The 23,666-nt window shown below is 43.4% G+C and overlaps 1 protein-coding gene and 1 long non-coding RNA gene across 36 annotated transcripts in view; one reads left to right on the top strand and one right to left on the bottom strand.

Moving 5' to 3' along the window:
• Nucleotides 1-307: 307 nt before the first annotated feature.
• BBX (BBX high mobility group box domain containing) overlaps nt 308-23,666 on the bottom strand; it is a 148,024-nt gene continuing 124,665 nt past the window's right edge. For 33 of the 35 annotated variants that reach the window (XM_027449501.3, XM_038183169.2, XM_027449496.3 and 30 more), the window contains 3 exons: nt 22,858-23,055; nt 21,986-22,178; nt 18,877-19,388 (listed from right to left, as the gene is read on the bottom strand). In XM_027449501.3, the coding sequence (XP_027305302.1) occupies nt 19,301-19,388; nt 21,986-22,178; nt 22,858-23,055 (479 nt within the window). In that variant the 3' untranslated portion in view covers nt 18,877-19,300. Of the gene's footprint in view, nt 12,417-18,876; nt 19,389-21,985; nt 22,179-22,857; nt 23,056-23,666 lie in introns of those variants that run through there. The other 2 variants (XM_027449482.3, XM_027449484.3) reach the window with 2 other exon arrangements.
• LOC139998791 (uncharacterized) lies at nt 11,370-15,392 on the top strand. The gene is made up of 2 exons (XR_011803720.1): nt 11,370-11,877; nt 12,055-15,392. It is a non-coding gene; the product is annotated as an uncharacterized lncRNA (long non-coding RNA).

Genomic DNA, 23,666 nt, shown 5'->3' with positions numbered 1-23,666 from the left:
AGGGCTGCTGCATGAAATTAGGCCTATGTGGTCTCCCCATGCCCTTAGAGATGGTTAGGAAGCAAGGCTAGGGGGCTGCTGGAGGCCACAGCCATCCCCTCATAGTGCTCCTCCCTTCCTTGTTCAGCAGGAAGTGCTCGGCTTGTGGCCCGTGTCCTTCCTAGGCCCCATCTTGCCCCAAAACTCCTGTCAGGGGGGCGGCAGTGGCGGAGAGCTCGGCTCTGCATGGGGCGGCCCCAGCTCCACCTTCAGGCCCTCTGCTGACATTGATTCCCCTCAGGGATAATCAAGAAGCACACCACTTGGCTTCAAAACATACAATATACTTTATTGCCTGCTAGATAATCAAAGTGAGGAGTAAACACCATAGCTGGAAAAAGCAGAAAAGGACCAGGAGGAGGGAAAGAATATCCAGTCACCAAACAAGTTATCAGGCAATAAACCATACACAATATAAATAATCTGTTTCCCAAACAACTAAATCTTTATTTTGCTAATGGCCATTATATGGTTAATTATCAGTAGTAAAATCTCTGGATTTCATTTTCTACACAGCATTAGTAGTAAGAAATATATAAGGGACTCTGCAGAAAGCAATACAAAGGAGTTATATACACAGGCACCTTCTGTGGAGCGAGAACAGAACCTCATCTAGGAAGGAAGGGCTATCTACAAAACAGAAGACCATGGTAATACAATATTAGCTCAGACTTAGTTCAGCGGCAGCCTTTCCATAAGGTAGGCTAGCCAACTTATGTATACATATATATTTTAATATAGATATATATAGAGATTTATTATTTTAAAAATAACGTGAACTACCTGTAGTTCCTAGACTAATTTTTAAAGAGGCAGTGTACCTTTCTGAAGCTTCATTTCAGGAAGTATATTAAAAATGGTATATAAAAGACTAGCAGACCCAAGCTCGCATATCGGCTTCTGGTATCTTCCCTTGAAATTTTCTTCTAATGCTGTAGTTGCCATCCACACTGACGGCAATGCCTTTAGTCGTCTGGATTGCTATTTATGCTGCTGTAATTGCTACCACTAAGTTTGCTTGATTATAGTGTTAGTAGTCGTCGATTATAAATAGCAGTAATGCTGCAACGCGCTGTCAAAGCCGGACTGCATTATGAAGACCTAGTCTGTATGCACATGCAGTTTTGTTGTTTAACCTAAAAGAACATTTTTCATAGAAAGTGCTTCCCCTGCCACCCCCCCACCCCCATTCCTCAAACTGCACCAAAAGGGCCACATCCATCCATCCATCCACCTGAAGAAGATGCAATGCCTCACCCACACAGACCTCGCAGCACCCACCCTGTTTTGTTGTAGGGCACAACCCTTCCCTCTGCCACAGCCATTGCTCTGAGGGCTGCTAACAATACGGGGCTCTGAATAATTACAGCCTGCCTTCTCTTTGGGGAGATGCTTTCAGCATGTTTTGGGCCGTGCCTTCGGCTGGGCTGTTACAGCTCCTGACATTAGGTGGGCAGCAGCACCGTTAGGGCCCAGCAAGGCCAAAGGCACCGCTCGTGCCACCTGGCTCTGCTCACCTTTCAGGTGCTGGGGTCCACACCCAAAGGCAGGGACGTATGCCACTCACTCGACACACTCCTTGCCCTAAGTGATTATAGAGGCCTCTCCCCAAATCAGGGGTAGCAGCCAGTTATGCAGTTGCCCTGCCTCACACACCGCTCTGGTGGTGAGGAGCTGGCCTTGCACAAAGGATGTCAATAAAAGTGTGGCAATAGGTAAACTGTTTCCCACAGTAAGCCTGGCATCTGGATAGGGGAGCTTCACCATGCCTGTTTTTAAAGAAGGATGTCCGGATGGAACAGGACATATTTGTGGTATTACAAAACGAAGGATGGACTGTATTTAAAAACATACCTTTCATTAAAATTAGCATTGTGCCAAGCAGCAATGTCCTTGCTGAACTCAGCATTAGCCTTGGCATCAGCTTACAAAACAGCAGAGCTAGAAAATCCCTGACTGCCATTTCCTCGTGCCTTCAGAAGCAACCTTGCCTGTGAAAGCAGTGGCAGGCGTCCTCCCCTGCCCGCCCCAGCCCCCATGTACCCATGCTGAACACAGAGCTAGCTACGTGCCATGAGGAAAGAGGTGCACAATAAAAGTGAGGTGCCGACCTGTACAATGCATGATTTAAATTCTTCTGTCTATGCAGGCAAAGCCACTGTGAGGGGACCCTGCTGGAAACTCAGTTACCCCAGCTCCTGCATCACCACAGAGCATCGCTGCTTCTTATTCACACCTCCGGACCTTCCTCTACGCTTGGTGTAAGGCAGATAGACGTGCCAGCACAAGGGAAGGGAGATGACCTGCATTTGGTACCTCAGAAAGGATCTGTGCCCACAGCGGCTGCAGGACTGGTGCTGGCTGTGGGTGCTGTAACTCCTATTCAGCTCTATGGGACTGATAGGCAGCAGCAGGGAAAATGTGAGATGCACCCCACTGTGCTGGAAAGGGAAAAATAGGCAGATTTTGAGAGAGAAGCTCTTACACTGGATGTAAAATCACCTGAAGCTTCACCTTCACTAGCTGCTGCTGTTGCTTTTTGACCATGGGGAGACGGGTGTTCCCAAGAGCTGTGCCCAAGTTGATCCGCAGCAATCTGCAGCTTCGTCTGTCACTTCTGGCTCTGCTGCACCCCGTTTTCGTTTACCCTGGTGGGGTTGCAAGGCAGGGTGAGGAAACCAGTGGGAGGATGAGGGATTAGGAGGCTGTTGGGGTGAAACTGGGAGGAAAACATTTTTCCTTCTCCAGGCATCACGAAGGATTGTATTGATGGTGAGAGCCAGACAATGCTGAACAGGGTGCTTAATCTGCAACTAAAACAAAGCTTGATAGACACACACTCTACTTAATAGGTTGTATGCAAAATTGGGAGCCAAAGATTCCCAGCATACTGCCATCCCTGCCGGGGCTGAGAAAATCAGCTAATTCCTTCCACACACCTCGATTCCCCCTTTATAATGCTATTCCTCTGGCTCACAAGGATGTTGAGGAAATCACATTTTATGAAGGGCTCCGGTGCACCTGCTTTCCTTTTACCTGGTAAATTCTGTCCCACTTAACACCCTGATGCTGTCAGCTGCTGCGGAGGGGTGTCTGAGGAAGCACTGCCCTTCCAATGTCAGCCCTCGGCCGCTGGGCAGTCTCACTTTTTTCTAAAAGGCTCTTCCTGGAGCTGACCAGCCTTGGGTCCCTCACCCCCCTGCTCTCCTTGCAACACCCATGCCTGTAGCGGGGCCAGAGAGCGACTGGAGCAAGTGAGCAAGGAGCCCGCTGTTCCTGGGGCCTGTGTCCTGCCCACGGCTTCGCTTAACTTAGCCCTTCGAGGCAGCCTCCAGTCCCTGGTTTTCTCCCTTCCTTCTCCCTGGATGTCAGTGCCTGGGTCTGTGCTGGGGCTGCACCCGATGGCACTTCATGCCTCCAGCAGGATCTGCCCGTCGCTGCCGTTTATGGGGGTGGCCGTGCCAAGGACAGCGATGGATGGCACATGGGGCCCTGAAGAGGCTTTGCTGACCCATTTCCCTTAAGCCTACAACTTCTGCTGACAGCGGCGAAAAGCCGGCCCTGTCCCCCCGTGACTCCTCAGCACACCACAGCAACTCATGGTCAGTTCACAGCTCTGACCGCCAGGCAAGCGCGTGGCTCTTGTGACCAGGCCGGGCTTGCCCCGTCATCCCCTCAGCATTTCAGCGCCATTTCACCGGCCCTGGCTCTGGGACAGGGGTGAACATGGCTGGCACCACCCCAGGTCCCTGGGCCACAGTGAAAAGCAGCTGTTGTAGAGATCCACAGACACCACTGTGGTGGATTTTCCACGTGTCCCAGGGAGAGGCCAGGTCGGACACCCGGCCAGGGCCTTGCTGGCTGTCCCTGCAGTGGCCCAGGTCATGCTGCAGCTTTTGGGGCACAGCCAGCAAAGCGCCCATTGCCCAGCCTGGCAGTGGCCGAGAGGACAGCAGGAAGGCACAGGCAGCGTCTTGGCAGGACTGGCTGCAAGCACTGCCTTGCGAGATGGATGCTTTCCTCATTTGGGTTCGTAATATGGCTTTAATGATTGAGTTGTAGTGTCTGCAGAAGGGTACTGAGGAAAAAGCTGGCAGGGTTTTTGTTGTTTTTTTACTATCAGACTTCTGTAAAAAAAAAAATATTGAAGGCAACTGCTAGATAGAAAACACAGCGCTAGGAAAGAGGTTGCTTTGAACCTCTCTGGTATGGCTATTGACCGTCAACCTGACAAAACATTCAGAGGAAGAGAGTTTTGAAGGCATGGGGGTGTCCCGTGGCTAGAGGTATGGTTGGGCTGGTACTCTGTGAAAAATCTCACCTCAGATTTTACCTAATCAGTATTTTTAAAGTTGTGTTTACAAAACCATCATACTTGTCTAACATCTTTTGAGGATAAGGTCTTTTTTCCCTATATGCTAAAATTGAGTACTTGGACACTGGGGGAATAAGGAGAGGTTCACCAGCCATCTGTCAGGTATGTGGTTAGCACAGCTTACTCCACCCTGGGGCAGAGAAGCGCTCCAGCTGATGCCTCCAAGTCCTTTCAACCCTATGACTCCATGCCACGTAAATACTGCCAAAATCTTATCCTGCTCCAACCTGGGATGTGTTAAACATCTTGCCTGTCTGCTTGGTTTTCTGCCTTGGCTTGCTGTTCATCCAGTAATGCACACAAGTTCTTTGCACATCTTACTTAGAGTCAGCTTGTCTTCCTCACAAACCATCACAAAACTCTCTTCTTTCATAGGCCCAAAAATCCCCTTGGGGAGCACACCAAGAAGAGGGCAGGGAAATGACCACTATGCAATTCCAAAAGCTGCCATAAAGAGCTTTCATTCAACGTTTTGTGGTCTTGAAAAATGTTCACCAAACTGCAGGCAAGTTGATAATAATAATAAGAAACCCCAACACTGACAAGAATCACTGAATCCTTAAAATAGTTTCAGCTGGTTCTTGCTTGGGAGGGTTTGGCATTCCAAAATTTTAAACATCTGCTAGAAGCAGCCCTAAGAGTTACCTGATCTACAGAAGACAAGACTGATACCAAAAAAAAAGAAGAGGAGAAGAGAGGAGAGGAGAGGAGAGGAGAGGAGAGGAGAGGAGAGGAGAGGAGAGGAGAGGAGAGGAGAGGAGAGGAGAGGAGAGGAGAGGAGAGGAGAGGAGAGGAGAGGAGAGGAGAGGAGAGGAGAGGAGAGGAGAGGAGAGGAGAGGAGAGGAGAGGAGAGGAGTAAAACTAGGACCCTGGGATATTGTAAACAGGCACTCAGAAACATCAAGGTGAGACACTATTAGGAAATATCAGCATTACTGTGAAGACAATTTGTGAAATTTCATTTTACATAATACAGTTCCCCAGAGCTGACCTCACATAAACAAGTTCCTCTCTGATGGTGATGGAGAGGAATTAATACAATGACACCAACAGCAATCAACTGCCAAAGAGTGAAAGAAAACAAAGAAACGGCAACAGCAGTGGCACCAGGCTGCTGCTCACCTACGACTGGCCGTGGGAATCCATCTGTTTACCACTTCTGAAGTGAACAGCTATTTTAACAGCTTGCTAACCTGCCTTCACCATAGAAACGCTAGTGGCATACACAGAATCTGATTTATTGAAATGCTGGCCTTTCCTATAGGCTTGTCTGCATGCTAATTTCTTTTTATTTTTATTTATTTTTTTATTTATAAATTTCTCATTGGTGAAAAAAATCATCTAGTGACACATTTAACTAAGAAAGTCTGTGACATCCTTCCTGATCTAACGTTTCTTGGTTAAATCAATGACAGTAACAATAATACGAGAATAAAAATGTCTTTGCATCAGCAGTAACTCCACATGCCCAAGGCCTCAAGACCATAACAATACCAGCAGTACTTCATGGATGGACCTGGAGTCTTACACCTGCAAGTGTCTGGCACTGCTACAGCCAGTCCGTGCCTGAAGGAGGATCACTTTTGCATTCACTGGCATTTGGTATTCACATTCAGGCTGCTGTTGTTCAGCCGCATCATTTCTATGCTCGCAGCTGCAGTTTAAAATGTTTTCCTCCATAGACCTTAACCACTCAAAACCACAGAGAATCTGCTCATCTGACACAAGCAAAGCTACAGCTCTTTCACACAAAGTCACCGGGTTAGATTTCACACAGAAGTAGATGAAAGACACAGAAATTAAAAGAAGCATTTTACCACCTGACAACAATTGCAGAATAAGAGATCTGGCTTGTAAGAAAAGGCTTAGCTGTTACTCGAGATATGAATTTTTGGTGTGACTTTTACTGCAACGGGTGTTGATGGGGTCTGTTCACATTCCTTATCTGGAAGCCCAACCCAATATGTTCAGATGGAGTTTGTCAGTATAATTGCCATGGTGGCCTCAGTCTCCTGACACCTCATTTCCCACCATTTAGACCTTTTACAGTGCTTTAAACCTGTGCACAGCAAGCAGGGGGAGAAGACTCCTGGATCCAGAGCTCAGCACTCAGCTGGTGTCCTGTCAAACCAGCGTAAATGAACCCAGCTCCATGGGTGACCAAGGAAGTGGCTCAGAATGCTCTGGCCTCTGGAGTGAGAGCAATGATGCTTTGTTTAAATGTGGTCCTGATCCTGCAGCCTTCCCCATCACACTGCTGACCTAGGTGAGACGATACGGGCAAGGTAACTGCACAAGCCAGTGCCGTGTTCGTTGGAGCTGAAGATTTCTTCAGTAATTATGGAAAAAGAAAATGTAAATATTTGGTAACTTTTCATTTTTTTCCCTCTAAGAAAGAAATTCAAAAATGTGGCAAGAGCCTTTTAAGTTAAGGCAAGTTAAGGCTTAGTACAGGTTAACACCAACAGTGTAGGTCTGTCAGGCAGTGCTGAAGTTCTGCTTGTTTTTTTTAAAAAAAAGTCAGCACACAATTTCAAAGTACATTAGTTGCTGTAACGAGCCAGGCTACAAAATAAATCCGGCCAAATCCTCATAAACATTGAAGCCGTTCTCAGTAACAAACTGTTAGGAGAAGGAAATTATTGACCGTATTTCAAACAACTGCTGGGTTCCTGGCACTGGTGCTGCTCTGGCTTTTCTACAGAAAGCCAAGGGGGAGGAAGGGCACGGGGAGCTGAGCTTTGCTGCTTTACCCATGTCGCTGCAGGATCTCACCTCATTTTGCCTCTCTCTTTGTAGAAGCTGCAGCTGATGTTCAGCCATGGCCAGAGAAAGTTGTTGTTAAAAATGCTACGAATCAAAGAATGCTCTTTGCAGATTTTTCAGAGCTGTGAAACAGCTCAGGAAGGTCTGAGACAGCTCCCATCCTACCAAAAATAAGTGGGAGGTTTGAAATTCATGTCAATCAAGTTTTAAGCCACACGAGTGAAAAAAAAAAAAAAAAAGAGGGGAAAGGCAAGATGACTGAAAGGGAAGGTGAGAAATTCCTAAAGTGAAGCTTGACATGCCCAACTTCCAGTAAGATAAATAGAACCCCATCTTCTAAGAGATTTTCTGCCATTCTGTATTGGCTTGAGGATTGTTATTCTAACTGCATTTCTGCGGTTTTGTTTTTAAAGTCAAAAATAGTAAAAAAAATTACTGTTCCTGCAAAGCATTTGGAGGTACTTTCTGAATTCTCAGAATTTTTATTTAAGAATATAGTTTTGTCTTATTATTAAAGATGCTTTTAAATCCCTGATGGCCACCCTTAAGTGTCAATTACAGAATTGCTTTGCTGAGGTGGAACAGCACATGCTTATTTTTTGCCTAGTGTTTTTTTTAAAACTAGCTGCATATTAACAGAGTCTGTGAATATGTATCTGCTGCTTTTCCATTTACTGTATTACATTATGGTGTTTTCATGATTCTTGTACATGAAACATGTACCATGCATACAACACACAAATTTGTTATTTTAAAAATGCATCTGCATATATACTGCTCCAAAATGCCAAAATAAGGACACAGCCCTACAGATAACCTGGAGGTTTTTGTTCTTCTGGGCACCTGATGACCAAGGTAAGCCAGGTACATTTTGCCATCAGCTAGATTGAGAGATCTATAAAAAATAAATATTCCTTCTGCTCGCTCCTTTATGAATAACCAAGTGCACAGCACACACTGAGCGCGCCGTGCAGCTGTCAGAACTCCTGCCAGTAAACAAGAGGCGTTCCATGCAATTTTTATGGAAGTGCCATAAAAGACTGGATGGATCGCATCGTTATGCTTCTAGGGCTGTGCCTGAGCAAAATTCTGCTTCACTTTTATCAGGACTTCTAATGAGCGCCCTGTGTTTCTGCTGCTCACACAGCCTGGACCCAGGGAAGCCGTAGTGCCCTGAGGACAGACCGTCCTCTTCAGGTGTGCTCCTCAGTGCTGAGCAGGACAAGGTCTGTCCAAGTGCTGCGCTCAGGCTTACCAGTGCTGCTGTGATAAAAAACACATTGTGTCCTCTGAAGCAGGTGGTATCTACACTGGACACACCAATGTGGCAGTCTTGGGGTGCTGTGGCACTGCTGGCTGTCACCGTCCTGCCTCACATCTACCGTCGGGCTGCTGCGCGTGTCATGGTGTGATCCTAGCAGACCACACATCACTGTACCCAAACTGGGACCAGCCTAGGAGCCTGTGACCATCCCTAGGTCCAGTAATAAGTTAAAAGTCCTCAGCTGCGGAAAACCAACAAGAAGTGCGTGCTAGAGACAGGAAGCACAGCAACAGAGCCTCCCGCCACTGCAACCCTCAAACTTCCTCTGGCCAGAGCACACGGTGCCAGTGACAACGTGTTGGACTCAGTGAATCAAAGTGGTTTTAAATACAGCTGTCCTTATGTGTAAACCATAGGCTCTTTTGTTTTCCCCTCATGGAAGTTAGCACAATTAGGCTGTGAACCTGTGCTGATACCTGCCAACAGACAGCCTGGCCCAGCGATCTGCAGTCGTACTTCTTGTATGCCATACATTGTCTGAGATCATTGCCAGTGTGGATTTCTGCATGAAAATTAAGCATATCTTCCGTTTAAAAGGCTTGATTCCAGAGCTGAATTAACTATATCCTAAATATGGCACACTACAGAGAGTTACTAGTAAAGATGCTTTGGAAAAAATAATGTACCAAGATGAAACAGTCACACACCGAAAGCTTCCACACATTCCTTTCCAGAGTAAAACTATGCCTCATGACAGCCAATTGCAATATATTTTCTTGAAACACAGCAGGAAGAATATGCTTAAGTACTGATTAAAATAATGGCAAACACTTGGCATTATTATGAAGTGCATACAGAGAAACGTTTGTTATCAACACTTGTGCCATGTGCCAAATGCATCTGTCATCTAGCAGCTACCAGGATGCTTTGAAACTGCATCACCTCCCAAGTAGCTCACGCATTCCTTCTGACCAAAAAATCATCACTACAGTCACCGAAGCAAAACATGGCATCCGTTCTAAGCCACGGGCTAGAGTTTCAATTTCTGGCAAATCTCACTCTTGAAAAGTGAACTTCTTGAAGACAGTAACCCATCTGCTGCGATGGTGATTTGCCTGACTCCTTACTTCCTACAGAAAACACTGCTCTCCAAGCCAAAACAGAGGCTCGCCTTGTTGCAGTACCCTGTCAGTCTCCGCAGACAGTTCACATCGCTGCTCTGACTGAGTACGCGTTGCGCCGGTGGCTCTCCAACTACTGCCTGCTGACACCTGGCTGCTCACGAAGGGCTGATGTTTCCATCTGGTTCCCGGCTAGGTTTGTTTCATTTGGTTTTGACAGAAAAATGTATCTGTCAGAGCAGCTGCAGGCAAGAAGGCATCCCAGCTGCTGGCACGAAGCTGTGGTGGCACTGAAACGCTCAGCTGTCCTGAGAGGGCTGCGAGGTTTGCAGGGCTGAGCTGTTGGGGCAGCCTCTCAAGGCAAGAGCCTCCCACTGCCAGAGCCCTGCTTCGAGACAGACTCTGCAATTCAGAGCCCCTGTAGGGCCTGCCCGAGGGGAAGAAAGGGTGCTGAGAGCGAGCTGGCGAGAGCCTAACCAGGCAGAAGGTTCCTTCAGATGGTATCAGCCTTACCCAGGCGATGGCCTGCTGCAAGCCTGATGACTCAAGGCAGGGTAGGCCCTGAGGCCCTGTAACTCATCCCAAGCTGCCACCGAGGTCAGTAGCTTTGCAAGACTGAAAATTACATTAACTCGAGGCCCTGGATTTAGCATAACGTGCATGGCTCAGAGCTAGCCCTGCAGGCAGCCCGGGTGGCATCCAAGAGCAGTATCACTGGGCACCAGAAGTTAGTGCCTTACACCACTGACAGACTATGAGCATCTGACTGTCAATTTAACTCCCGTGAGATGTTTTCATTAAACCACAGTGATACGACAGCAGTATTTGGAGGGTCCCATCTGGAACAGAAATACCCTCACAGGAAACTTTCAGACGTTTCTATCTGAGATATTAGGCCTTGAAACTTCTGGCAACACGCTGCCGAGACCTCCAGCAGCAGTATGGTTTTAAGAGTCCAGTCAGGAAGACATCAAGGAATCGCTGTTCTTTGTACTTGGAAAGCCTGAGGTGAAAACACCAGTCATACCTCCAGGTGCTGACTAGGTAACTACAGACTAACTAGGTAACTCCTCCAGGGCTCGGCAGGAAGGTAACCGAGTCTCAGAATGACCTGACCTGAGCCTGATGGCCTGCCGTGAGCAGGAAGCCTTGGGTGGGCCATACACGCAGTATCTTACATTAAGATAGGCTCCAAATGCTTCTTTTAGATCAGGACATCTCCTGGGAATATGCCTGGGAGAGCTTAGGGTTATCCATGGCTGCACAGGACCTCTGAGGGCAGAGCCACCAAGTGCCTCCATAGCATGTTAACAAACTCCTGTGGGGACAGCCTCGGCCTCAGAAAGGAATGAGAAAACCCGGAAGACATCTTCCTGTAAGCCATGCAGACAGACTGAATTAAAGTACCAGGTGTTTGCATTTAGCAAAACACATTTTTTGCCAATGTAAGTGGTTTGATTTTGGGGCCTATTTCAACTAGTTCCTCTTGTTTCACAGGTCAACAAATAGGCTGAATTATTTATTTGTATGGAACAAACTTTTGGTATTGATTTATATAGGCTGGATTTTCAACCAGAGTTTCAGCTGGGGTACAGACAGGTACATCCTGTGCTAATTTACTTCTGCTGAAGATCTAACACACCTTCCCTTGCCAGGCAGTAACTAATGAAGGGCAGCTGAAATCTAGAGCACATTTTAAGTGCAACTGTATTAGAGCTCAGTTTCTTACTGTTTCTGTGCCAGGAACAGTCCACAAAAAGAAGTTCACACTGAATAGATGGTAGGCGTTATATCTTACAGGTTTTATTTTTGAAAACAAAACAAAACATAACTTTGCAGCAGATATAGAAACGTTATCTCGTATTTTGTTACAAAGTGCTAGTGTCCTCCTGAAGAACCGGCAGTTCCACGCGCTATGTAATGGTTATGCTATGCTCAAGTATAATTTGTGCCTCACTTAATATTTTCACACTTAAAAAAAAAAAAAAGAGGTCTGCTTCAGAGCAGGATTAGCTGCACGTTAAAAAAATGTGATGAAAAATGGTAATAATCTAACAAATAGAATCTATGGAGAATGTTGTAATGCCTGGCAGAAGCACGCCGCCTTAGGAGGAGGAGGATATCTTTCTGCCCTGCGCCTCCAAGTGGAAACTGGTCTCACCTGACAGGTAAAAGAGTGCCAGTGCAATGCCTTGCAGCTGCAAGAAGCCACACGAGAGCTGGGTAACAAACCAGATCTGGATGTGCTGGGAGTGAGCTGCATTATGCAGATGCTTTGTTGGAAGAACAAAATGAGAGCAGATTAAAAAAAGGTGGGAGTTTGAATATTGAAAATGACTAACTTTTAAGGTAATTTGGTAATTAAAAAAAAAAAAAGTGACTTCAATGTCCCTGACTGGGCATACTATACTGAGAGAGTATCTTTACTTGAGAGATTTCTTGCAGCTTTCTTTTCTTGCTGCATCAGAGCTCTTCTCTCCCTTCCCCAGGTATGATCACTGCATGGCTAATGCTGAAGCTCCTCCATTCCTGGTATTTCTCTGCAGACCACTGATGCATACCCAGTAAAGGCAGTGCAAGATTGCATACATTTCTTCTTCCCTGAGTAAATGGCACACAATTGGCAGGAAAAAAAAAAAAAAAAAAAAAGCAAACCGAACAAACCAAAGGGTAAAGGCTTCCCTTCTGCTACTTTTGACTCAGAGACGAGTTCTGCTCCCAGATGAACAACTGGTTTCTACTGGTTTCGTGCAGGCTGTACTTGGGTCTTCTTGTGATCCTTGCAATCAAGCAATCTTCAGGTGTCCAAGGACAGGAAAAGACAAGATCTCCCACAGTCTAATTTTCCAGCCTAAACAAAGAAAGGTAAAACATAGGGGTAGAACAAAGGCCTAGTTAAACAAGTTTCCAAAGCAGTGGGGACCTTTAAGTTTAAATACTGATGATGTATACTACTTATTTCTAAAACAGAAGACATTTCTGAGGAAGTTCTCTTCGTGTCCAAAGACCGAAAATGTAGCAAGGACTTCTTTATGTGAGATGACTTCATTTATACTTGTGTGGGCTATAAATGAGCTTTCCAATTGCGTGAAGAAAAAATCCAGAAACACAAAGTGGAAACCTGGAAAGCTTAGAAGAAAAGGCAAACGCTTTTCCCACAGCCTAACTACACTGAGTCCTGTCTCTCCCTATTCCACAATCTCCAGCTTTATGCCAGTATAAATCCAATGAATTCTGTGGCACTATTTGTCTGTGGATCTTTCCAACAATGTCACAAAGTGCTGAACCAAGCTCAGAATTTAAAACAAATAAAATGGAAGCTCCCATGTTTAAGCAAGAATAAAGGGGCATAGGTCCTTTGTAAAATACGCAGCGTTTTTATTGTCATGTGGATTTGAATGGATGATCTGACGGGAAACTACAGCTTACAGTTCTGAGGATTCTCCTCTGGTTTTTGGCATCTTCCATTTCCAGGTGGGAAATGAGCTTGTTTCTTTTTAAGTATAAAAGAAAAGAAAACAAAACAAAACAAAAACCCAACAAATTCATACTCTAGCTAAAAACAAATTCTGCAAATACTATTAACTCAGCCATATGGTAAAGTAAACAATCGCTTGATAGTAAAGCAGGTGAAGTATCAAAGAAGCTCTGTTTTAATAGTATTTATTTGCAATCATTAGTTTTAAGTGGGAAACTGTTTACAGGCACACACTAGATAACCAAAATAGAATGAACATAAAGAGATCTATTTGAAGGTCCTTTTCAAATATTTCAAATATTTTATTAAATATTTTATTCAGTTTCTTGATCACAGTTTAATGTATTTTAGCATGTTATACACATGACTTAACATGTGCACTTAAAAATATCAAATTAGATAGAGGTTTTGAAGAAAGCATGACATTTTATAAATGTGCTTATTGACTTTTAACTACACACATCTAAGAAGGCAGTAGCTCCGTTATACCACTTATGGAGATAAACTATTATAAGGCATGTTTACACCAAGCTTTGGAAAGAATAAAGCCAAATACTGGGTCAAAATTTAGTGGAATTATGTATGAGAGTAAAAGTTGAAGGATTGGGCCCTAGGAAGAGAGATCAGAGCAAATCAGTTGTGTTAGAGCTGTGAACACAGACTGGTGATGGAAAGCAAGCACTGCTGAGGAAGAAGGTTTTCACAGCGTCTGAACTTTCTTCAGACATTTCTGAAATCACACCTTATGGCGTAATGTGAAAGGAAGAGAATGAAATCTACCAAGAAAGTTTGAAAACTGTTGTCTGAGAAACCTCGTGTTGTTTTATGAACTGAGGTGGGAATGCATTTATAGAGGTAACGTCTTGCAAGTCCTTGCACACTAATGTGTGTGTGTGTGCACGTGCATACACATACACGGACACACATCTCTCTCTCTCTTTTGTCACCTCCAAACCACGGATCAAAGTGTTGCAGTGCATGGGAGAAAATAAAGTTTCAGTTGTATGGGTTAGAAGATCAGATTAGACCACTACATTCAGAAGCCCAGTTAGTTAGCCTGTACATTGTGTCAGCAGATGTATTTTTTCCAGTAGAGTACAGTGTGGGTCTGCTGGCATACCGTAACAGTCAGGACCCAGAAATGACAATATAATTCTTTGGAAGAACTCAACAAGTGTTCCGCTATTGCATGTGCTTTAAAACTCCGTGCCAGTGAAGACCCTAGGTCAAAATATCACGCCTCAGCCAGAAACACCACGCAAGCCCAAGCTCAACTCTGAGAGCACAGTGGTCCATAATCGGGGCTCCTGCACTGCCACAGTGCAAACAACAACGCTACCCCTCAAGTAAGGATGGTTTTAAGCGTAAGCTTAGGTGTGTTGCTGAGTGGAGATCTCAAGTCAGCTCTTCCTAGGTGTCTGTCTTAGAAGAATCAGTGGGAGAACATAAAATATACATCCATTTGATAAGCTTCTTCAAAGTTGTCCATTCAGTAGAAAATACTGAGTATATAAGTGATTATAATAGTAGTTAGGTGAGAGAATAAACCTCACTGCGCCTTTTAATTGGGAAATACAGGGGAGGAGGCAAAAAACTCTTTCACAGCCTAAATGCACTCATTCGCGGTTCTCAGTGTCCTGAAAGTGACTCAGCGTTCTGGCAGCCTTGGATGGTAGCTCCACAATATGTACAAGGTAAGGAGAATGCCACAAATAGTACAAAACATGGCAAACAGACCTATGAACTCTACGATCTAGTAAACAAGCACGGCAAACAAACAGCATCTAGGGGATGATGTACGGTATACAACACAAAAGTTGCACAGTTATGTTTCCTCGTGGAATTAGGATTGCAAACGTAAACTCCAGAATAATTTTCAAGAGCAGCATGTGGCTTACTGCGTGACCACCGGGAATATCTGAAGTTCACCACCCGACCAGCACTTCATTTCTGCTGTTACAAAGCCCCATCCCGCTGAGCCAACTAGCGGGCCCGTGTCCTGCAACCCATATGACTATGGCAGAGGTTAAACAAAAGTGCTCCAGCAACACAGTTTGGCTACCACTGTATATTCAGCCTTGCGTTGTCAGCTCTGTATAGACGTTGCTTTGGGGAAGTAAAGCATACAGCGATATACAAATGGTATCAGTGGCTGAAAAGATTACATGATCAAGCCTGAAAGCAAGTGGAAGTTAGCGAAAGTAGTCTTTTAGGAGAGGTAGCCATATTACACTCAGCATTCAAAAACAGGAGTGCACTCAAAGAAACAGCATACATTATAGGCTCTTGTAGACCCGTGATGTTTCTGTCTTTTCTACTGTTTTTTTTTTTTTTTTTTTTTTTTATGTTGCAGAACATACACACACGCACGCACACACACCATATATATCTTTTCCTAACTCCCCTTTGTTGCCACAACTTCACCCTACTGAGAACAAAGGCCAGCTTTCCTTGTACCCCCTCCTTGCTGTCCCATGTCTACAACCGTAGCCTTCAGCCTGCTCCAGTATTTGTACAGTAGCTAAAAAGGCAGCAGAAAGTGAAACTGCTTCAATTTAATATCCTGTTCCAAAAGATGGCATCCAAACTGTAAGGCATTCCCTGTTACACCTCCCTCGGGTTTCTACTCGACACAGGCTGCAGAGTGCTCCTCAGCCTGGTGCTACACAGGTCTCCTTCACCCCAACAGTGAAGACCAGCGGTGCAACCTGCACACCAGTTCACGTGCTTCTACCTGTCCCTTGCTCCTGTGACCCTTTCCAACAACAACGCTCATCGCTTCGATGTCAAAAGTCATGCACCAATGCTATAAAATAGAAACCCAAACTATCGAGAAATCCTTTGCTCATGACTTTGGGATATTGTATTAGTATAAAAGAGCATTCAGTCATCTTAAATAAATATATTCTATTTCTGAAATCACAGCACATTCAAGGGGTAAATTCCTGCCATATGCAGAGCATGAAGTAATCACCGTGGATGTTTTTGATTGATTTGGTCTAATCTCTGGAAAATAACCTACTGTGGGGATAAGAATCTGCATCTCAAATGTTCTGCAGAACATTTTTCCCATATGTATATACAGTACTAGAACAATTAAGAAGACATTACAGTAAATTTCTCCCAGCTGCTTAGATCTGTAGCTTCGGTTACGACAATATATTCTCTATACCTCGAAACTATATATGAAGTATCAAAGGTCACTAAATAAATAAAAACTAAGGAAAACTGGGACAGTACTGCATTGTACACTTGAGACAAGATTCCCCACTCCCATGGATAAGTGATAGAGGACGACTACGGTAATTGCTTTTCTTTTTTTTTTTTTTTAAAGAAAGATTTATACACAGGTTCAGATCCAGAAAATAATGTGAAATGCATAAATATTGATAGCTTTAGCTAAGTTAAAACGGGTTCAGTAAAGTATGATACAACATATTCAGAATAAACAAAGCAGAAAAGCATCATATTTTGGTTTGCTTGAGATATACATAAGGTGCAACAATTTCTTCTCTAGAGGCATTTGTGGACAATGTGTTAACGGGTAACAGTGTTTGCTGGTATACTGAAGTACACACAATAGCAATATGATTTTCCAAAATGAAAGCAGCTGAAATTAATAAAAATTAAAACAAAACAAACAAGGAAAAAAACCCAACCCCAATACAGTAAGATATTGGTCTGAAATTTTTGTTGTGCTAACAGACTTTGTTACCTGAAAATACTGATACCCCTTCTAGTAGATTCAGGGAAAATTCTAGCTACTGAAATCAAGACGTCACTCAGAGAACCAACAAAGGCAAATGCCTAGTGAACTATAAAGCTTTGCAGGATTTCTGCTACTCTCAGTGCCTAATCGCTTAAAAATTAAGCATATCTACAAAAAGGTTTATAAGTATCTGAAAACAGTCATATCCAGTAAACTGACCCAACCCTACCCCCTCTCTAAGGGAAAGTCAAGGAAAAGCAGATCAAGTAAGATATTAATTCATATAGAAAAAAGTAATTTTCTGTTTCTTTTAAAAAAGGTACCATTAATATACAGAAATATCTTCAGGAACAATATTGAAATTTAAATTGAGGAAGAATGGGGTGCTTTGACAAAAATATATCTACTCTAAAGGTTTCTAGAGAAATAAGTTAGTACCATTGTCAACGTGAACGGCCTGCACTGTAACATATTTGGATTTCAGCTAATTATAAAGTGGTCCAAAACTCCAACAGCCACCTTGCTGTGACCCAATAGTTTTAAGTCTTAAGTTTTTTCCTGTCTTGTTAAAATAACTTATAAAACTTTAATAAAATCTTATTAAAAATACTGCCATAGGCTGCAATGGCATTTGAGGGGCTCTTAGTCATATGTTCACCTGAATTTTTAAAAAGCCTTTTCACTGACTCATTGGCTCTTAAATTTTGTTGTTCTTTTGCTGTTGTTCCCTTCTTCCAACACATGCATCTTTGATGGTGCCATTTTAGTGAGACTTTCCAAGCTGTCCGCCCTATGTCAAACCTTTAATCCTTTGTTCCAACTTGTGTGGTATGTTGTGTGTTGTTTCCCAACAATGAACCAAAGACTTTCACTTAACTACAACAATGAAAGGCTAAACCTAGCAAGCATTAATAGAGTTACTGTCCATATGGCTATTACATCAAATTAGTTACAAAATAACCCCAAAACACATTATCAATTCAGTCAAGTATAAATAAGAATGCCTGATAGAATGATGTAAACTCGCATCTTTTAAAGACTTAATTCAAAGAACTTCAAACTCAATCTAATACTATCAAAAATTCAGCCAGTATGACGAAGACTAATAGAAAATTATTGCTGGAGTCCAATTTGGTAAATTGTTGTGCTACAATGCAAAAAGTAGGGAAACATCTTGTGCTATTGAAGAAGTACCCTGTTGAATTTGTAGCTTTAGTTTAGTTACTAGTGATCGTTTTGCATCTGTTGGTAGGAATCAATGCTTGGTTATACAATAGTGTAAGTCAAAATAGTGAAGGTAACAGGCCAAGTGATACACTCAGCCTGGCTTTTGGGATGTATTTATGAGAGCAAACCACAAAAATTCAACATAAGCAAAGACAGAAACTGGCAGATGGATCTGTTTGGTAGTCTGAATTCCGTCAAACATTATTCTTCAGTTGTAGTTTATCTGCGTAACACTTGCCCCTTGACCAACACAAACTGTAATTGGCCCTTTAGAAAAACTCTGAAGCCGACTGAGACTGTGCATAGTAACTACAACAACGCCAGTGTTTGCAAAATGTAAAAGGTACGCGTATCAGTGTACATGTATATTGAAAAGTCATGCTTTTAGGTTCTTCAGAATGGTGAAATAATACTAAGGTCACTTTTGAAAAACATATTTGCAGAACTTTTTGTTTACAGGAAAGTTTCACCAAGTCACTCAGATATCTATGCAAAAATAAAGGAACCCTCCAAGGCATAAAAGACAAGTCAATTATCTGCAGTATTTTTCTTTTCCATACACCACTCCTTTTTCTAATGCACATCATCCTGGTTATTCAAAGCTAAATTAAAAAGAAACAAAACCCAAACATAGCCTGTCAGAATTTTTGCCAGTAAACTCTACCACTCTGGTGGCGAATATAAAAGTGCAGAACATCTGGACCACGTGGCTGCCCAAACACCGCTAACAATGGTACATCTGTCCAGGCTGCCTTGAGTTCTCTGGAACAGGTTTTAAATTCATTCTACAATATAAACGTAGGCATAACCTATTAATATAAACCATCTTAGAACTTAAATCTTCATGTACAAAAATGACTAAGAATATCTAATAATAACTAGTGCAGTGCGTCAGTGTTTTCGTTGTTGTTGTTTTTTTTTTTTTTTTTTTTTTTTCATTGAACTAGGTATTATATGAAACTAGTTGCCATACTCTCTGGTTGGTAAAAGAGATGCTGTGTGAGCTAACAGTAAAGGCAGCCTTCTTCACATCAACCACCTATTTACTGTTTAAAAGCCTTCAATAGAAAGCAAGCTCTGGGATCATTCCATTTCTCTTCATTAATAGACAAATAATATCACCCTCCTACACACTGGGTTCCGATTTGAGGACCTGGCCCAGGTTGCTAATGTCTGGCTTCCAGTGAATTCTGGGCCACTCAGAGCAATAAGCACTTGCTTGCAGTCTATAGTTTCCATCACATGGACTGACTAGCTTCCCTTGGTAAAGACAAGGCTAGGATATTAGGTAAAGCACAATGTTTTACAATAAAGTGGAGCTTCACTGGTCAGCGCAGGAAATAAGCACTGGAGCCTGAGACATTTCATTTGGCTGTCCATCATGTGGGAGAGGTGTGGCCCTCTGACTTCTGCAAAAGAAGAAAAGAAAAGCCACCCATCATTATTGGGAGCACGGGAGTTGCTTTTAGCAGACCAGAGAGGACAGAAAGCAGCACGTGATATGGTTTAACACCCAATATGGTTTATAACACCATAACTCCCTACTGCTACAGGTGTCCACACACTGCTGGATTTGCACTCTTTGTATAGGTATTCCTGCAACGGTAAGAAAATATCCTGAGGACCACCTGCAATACAATGCAAAGTCAAGCAAAACCAAGCCTTGATGGTATTTGACTACCCGAAACAAAATGCATGGCCAAAGAGTACGTTACGAGCACACAAGTGCTGTTACTCTTTTTCTAAGTGAGTGGCTTCAGCCCTCAGAAGCAGAGAGTGCAGCTCATGTGTAGCAAAAGATGGCAAACGCAGAGAGGCGTGTGTCACGTTAATGAGAGTCAATAGCCAGCTTTCAAGCAATATGGAGACATACCCACCAGCAGAGTTACACGTTGGGATTAGTCCAAGCTGCATGACTTAACACTTCATCAGCCCAGCACATCTCTTTCATTACTAGAGCCGTGTTAATTTACAAATGATCCCCTGGCACAGGATATCATAAAAATAAGCTGCACCAGAATTACGTGCTGGAAATCAACATCAGTCATTGAAGCAGATGGACTTGGGAGAACTCCTTTGCAGCTTGCTTTTTAAAATGCATACACAAAGCACATCGCTGCCTGTTATCTAATCTCTCAAGTCAGACTCTATTTTCGTTACCTCATGCGTCACTTACAGCAATGTGAATCTGGGGCCTACTTCTTATTTACACCAAGACCGCTTTACCTCACTCTGGCAGAGCTAGGACCTCTGCAGACACATGGGCACCATTGTGCTTTGCACACCAGGGGTGCAGTGCAGTAGCCTTAGCACAAAATGCAGCTCAGGCTCACAAGTGCTTAACCAGGGCACTCTACCCAGAGCTAAACAGAAACATTCAAATGAAAACCATGCTGTCACTTCCAGAAAAGCTCTAATTGCACTTAGAAAGGAGTCTGGCTTCCAAGGCCTAAGGCTTTGCAAAATTATTTAATAATTGAATTCAGATGCTCACAAAACACATCAAGAAAACCTCTAATGCTATTCTTCCCATTCCTAGTTATTTACAAATAAATAAGTAAGCTGCAAAGATAACAAACAGTCAACAGAGTAGAAGTTAGCGAGGCATCCAGCCCATCAGATTTAGACCTCGATTTGCCAAGTCTGCCAGAGACGTACGGCTAAACTGCTACTGGGAAAGAGTCCCTGTTTTCATTTCCCTGGTGATTAGAAGCTGGAATTTGCAACAGCTGTTAGACATTTGCAAGTCTGGTGTTTTCAGGCCTCATGGAAGGTGCTGCACTGTGCTAACTGCACGATGGGATGACAGAACATGGGATTAGGTAGGAAGGACCCAAACAGAAAGGTATGCAAAGCATTAGTTCAAGACATTCACTTTAACGGGGAAAATGGAACACAAAACTTTCTAGAAGAACAAACTAGACAAAAGCCTAACTAAGCAAATCCTGTCACTCTTGTGCAATTCTTGTCAAACCATCACTGGAAATCAACAAAACCACAGTGCTGCAAGGGATAGCAGAACTCACTTCCCCAAGGCTCACTTTGTGCCTCCTAACCACAGAAGAAGACACGAATGAGTTCATACTTTTGCTGTCTTAATAGCTGAAAGATGTTTTGCAGAACTGGGAGAAACTGAGAGAAAGCTTGTGGAGTTCCTTAGGTAGCCAGCCATCTGTCACATGCCATTTGCAGAGGCCGTGATGCTTTCACACTGGCCCAGGGTTTCCTCACTGACTTTGCACTCTAGGAAAGGATGGGGCATCATCTCCAACACACCAGAGCATCAAAGAACAATAGCAGGCAATTAGGAGCTGAGGAGGACTTGCTGTCATTCATCATTCGTTTCCTCCCATCACAGGTCTAGAAGGCCAGACCTGGCCATGATGATTTGACCCAGCAGGCCTAAGGAACCTGTGCGTTCTCCACACTATCTGTGAGGATGGCCTAACTCCTACACCAAGAGGGCCAGCCCAAAGCAACACGCTGTTCCGTCACCCAGAACTGTTCTGCCCTGAGGACATGCTGCAGCTGCTTTGCCTCCTACACAGCAAAGCAGAAGAGTAAAAATAATGAGTTAGCTTCATTCAGTCATGTTCAGGATAAGATAAGATAAGATACGAACTTCTGCTGAAGTTACATGAAATTCTCTCCGCAGTCAGGCCACAGAGACGTACAAATCAGCATGCAGTAGCTATTTAAATCCACTGTTATCTGACAAATGGTGTCCAAAAATTAGAAATTCTTCATCATTTGGATCTCAAGGAGCATATTAAATGGTTTATATACAAAACTTGGGAGGCAAGCTTACTGTGGAGGATCATTTTACTGACTATTGAAGTAGATTACATTGTCATGTAGGTGAAGAGTTAATACTATGAGGCTAGTGGTAGAAAACAGACATTCAGAGAAAGTACTGGAGGAAGAAACAGACCAAATTAAATACTGCATATTGCTTGCTTTCCAAATACGGTGGCAACAAGTAGAAAAGAAAACCATAAAACCGTACCTGTGTACATTTTCCATTGCTGCTACCTCTGCCAGAGCAGCTAAGCTAAAAAACGCAGACACTGCTGGCATATCTGATGTAATACTATGATTTTCTTCTGTCTCTGCATTTCTGGAGAATTCACTGTTGCAATCTGTTTCTGCACTTGAGGCTTTCTGAAGACTACTTTGTGGCAGATCTTTAGGCTTCTCCTCTGAAACAAAAGAAAGTTAAGCTTGCAAGTCTAGACAGCCCTTAAGTTCACAGCAGCACATCCACGTACTGACCAGTCTGGTGTTAACAGCATCTTTACCTTCAGGGCTTCAATTTTGCTAGTGTAATCCTATTTACGCTGCAACCTCTTTTGACCCAAGCTACTGGCAGAAGCATACTGAGGTTTATGAAGCAGTTTACTGACTTTGGATTCAGCCGAGTTTGATCCTTTAGGTCAGACAAAAGAACTTGTGTCTTTGTGTGCGTTTACGATGCAGAAGTCCTGCAAGATTATCTTAACTTCTGAGGTCTCCTGCAAGGCTTTTGCATTGACTGTTACATTATGGAACTTGTTTTTATGTCATGCAACTAGCTGCAGTATAATTTCTTCACTGGACTGGAAAGAAACCATGAAACTTAATTGTTTTCCATTTCTCTTTGTAATCAGCTCGTGGTTCTGAGGGGGAGAGAAGGCAGATGTGGGCAGCCAAATAAAAGAGGCTGGACGTTATGGACACACTAATCTCCCAGTTGATCGATGTCTGCATTTTACTGAATGACCTTTCTGGGCAGGTCTGAGTCTGTGCTGGCTGAACAATACTTCCCTGATAAGTTGGTTGTACTCTCATAGCATCTCCAACTACTCAGTTTTAACAAAATTTAAGCTACCATTTCCTTACCCAGTGTCCCTCCTGCTGGTGACACTCGACCATCTGCTGTTCGGACCAGATGAGTGATCTTAGTTTTCCTTGCTTTCCTTTTCTGGCTCCCAACTAAAGGCTCGTGCATCATTGCTGGCTCTGGAGTGTTTAGGGCAGATATAGAAATTTTATTTTTCCAGGCAGGCTCACTGGAATTTTTGTCTTCTAAGAATATGGCTGAAAAAGAACAAAAATGCATGTTTAAATGTAGAATAACTCAACTACTGTCTATGCTCATTTACTGTTTTGTAAGCATCCACATAATGTACTAAGCCTTCCCTTTCAGGTACTCCGAGCATAACCCATGGCAAGATATCACTTGGATGCTGCAGGGGGTTGAAGGGGAATAGTAGCAACAGCTCCTAAAGATGTCCTAGGAGGTTCAACTTTCTTACATTTACAAAGGAAACTGTGAGACAGGCAGCAGCATTTCAGTGGGAGCGTGGTATCAGTCAGTGTAAAATGCTCCACAACAGAAGATGCCAACAGGAAGCCAGAGGACACAATGCATTTAAGGAATAGAGAGCCCTCACATAAGCTTATCTTAGCTCATAGCCAGAATCACAGGCAGAATTCAGAAATTCCTGAATAAGATTCTGTGATTCTGTAACTCTGACTTCTCTCTATAGTCACTACTCTGTGCTGTCTCCCTGAAGCAGAAGGAAATGCTGTCTTTTATAAAACAATAAAGCTTAAACAAAAAAAAAAACAAAACTTCAAACAAACAAAAGCCAACAAAGGCAGCAAATATGAAAGCTGAATTAGATCCCATCTGAACATGAGAATAA

The sequence above is a fragment of the Anas platyrhynchos genome, chromosome 1 (assembly GCF_047663525.1).
Source record: "Anas platyrhynchos isolate ZD024472 breed Pekin duck chromosome 1, IASCAAS_PekinDuck_T2T, whole genome shotgun sequence".
Lineage (NCBI taxonomy): Eukaryota > Metazoa > Chordata > Aves > Anseriformes > Anatidae > Anas > Anas platyrhynchos.
The sequence above is the reverse complement of the archived record's forward strand: the minus strand, read 5'-3'. Positions and strand labels throughout refer to the sequence as shown.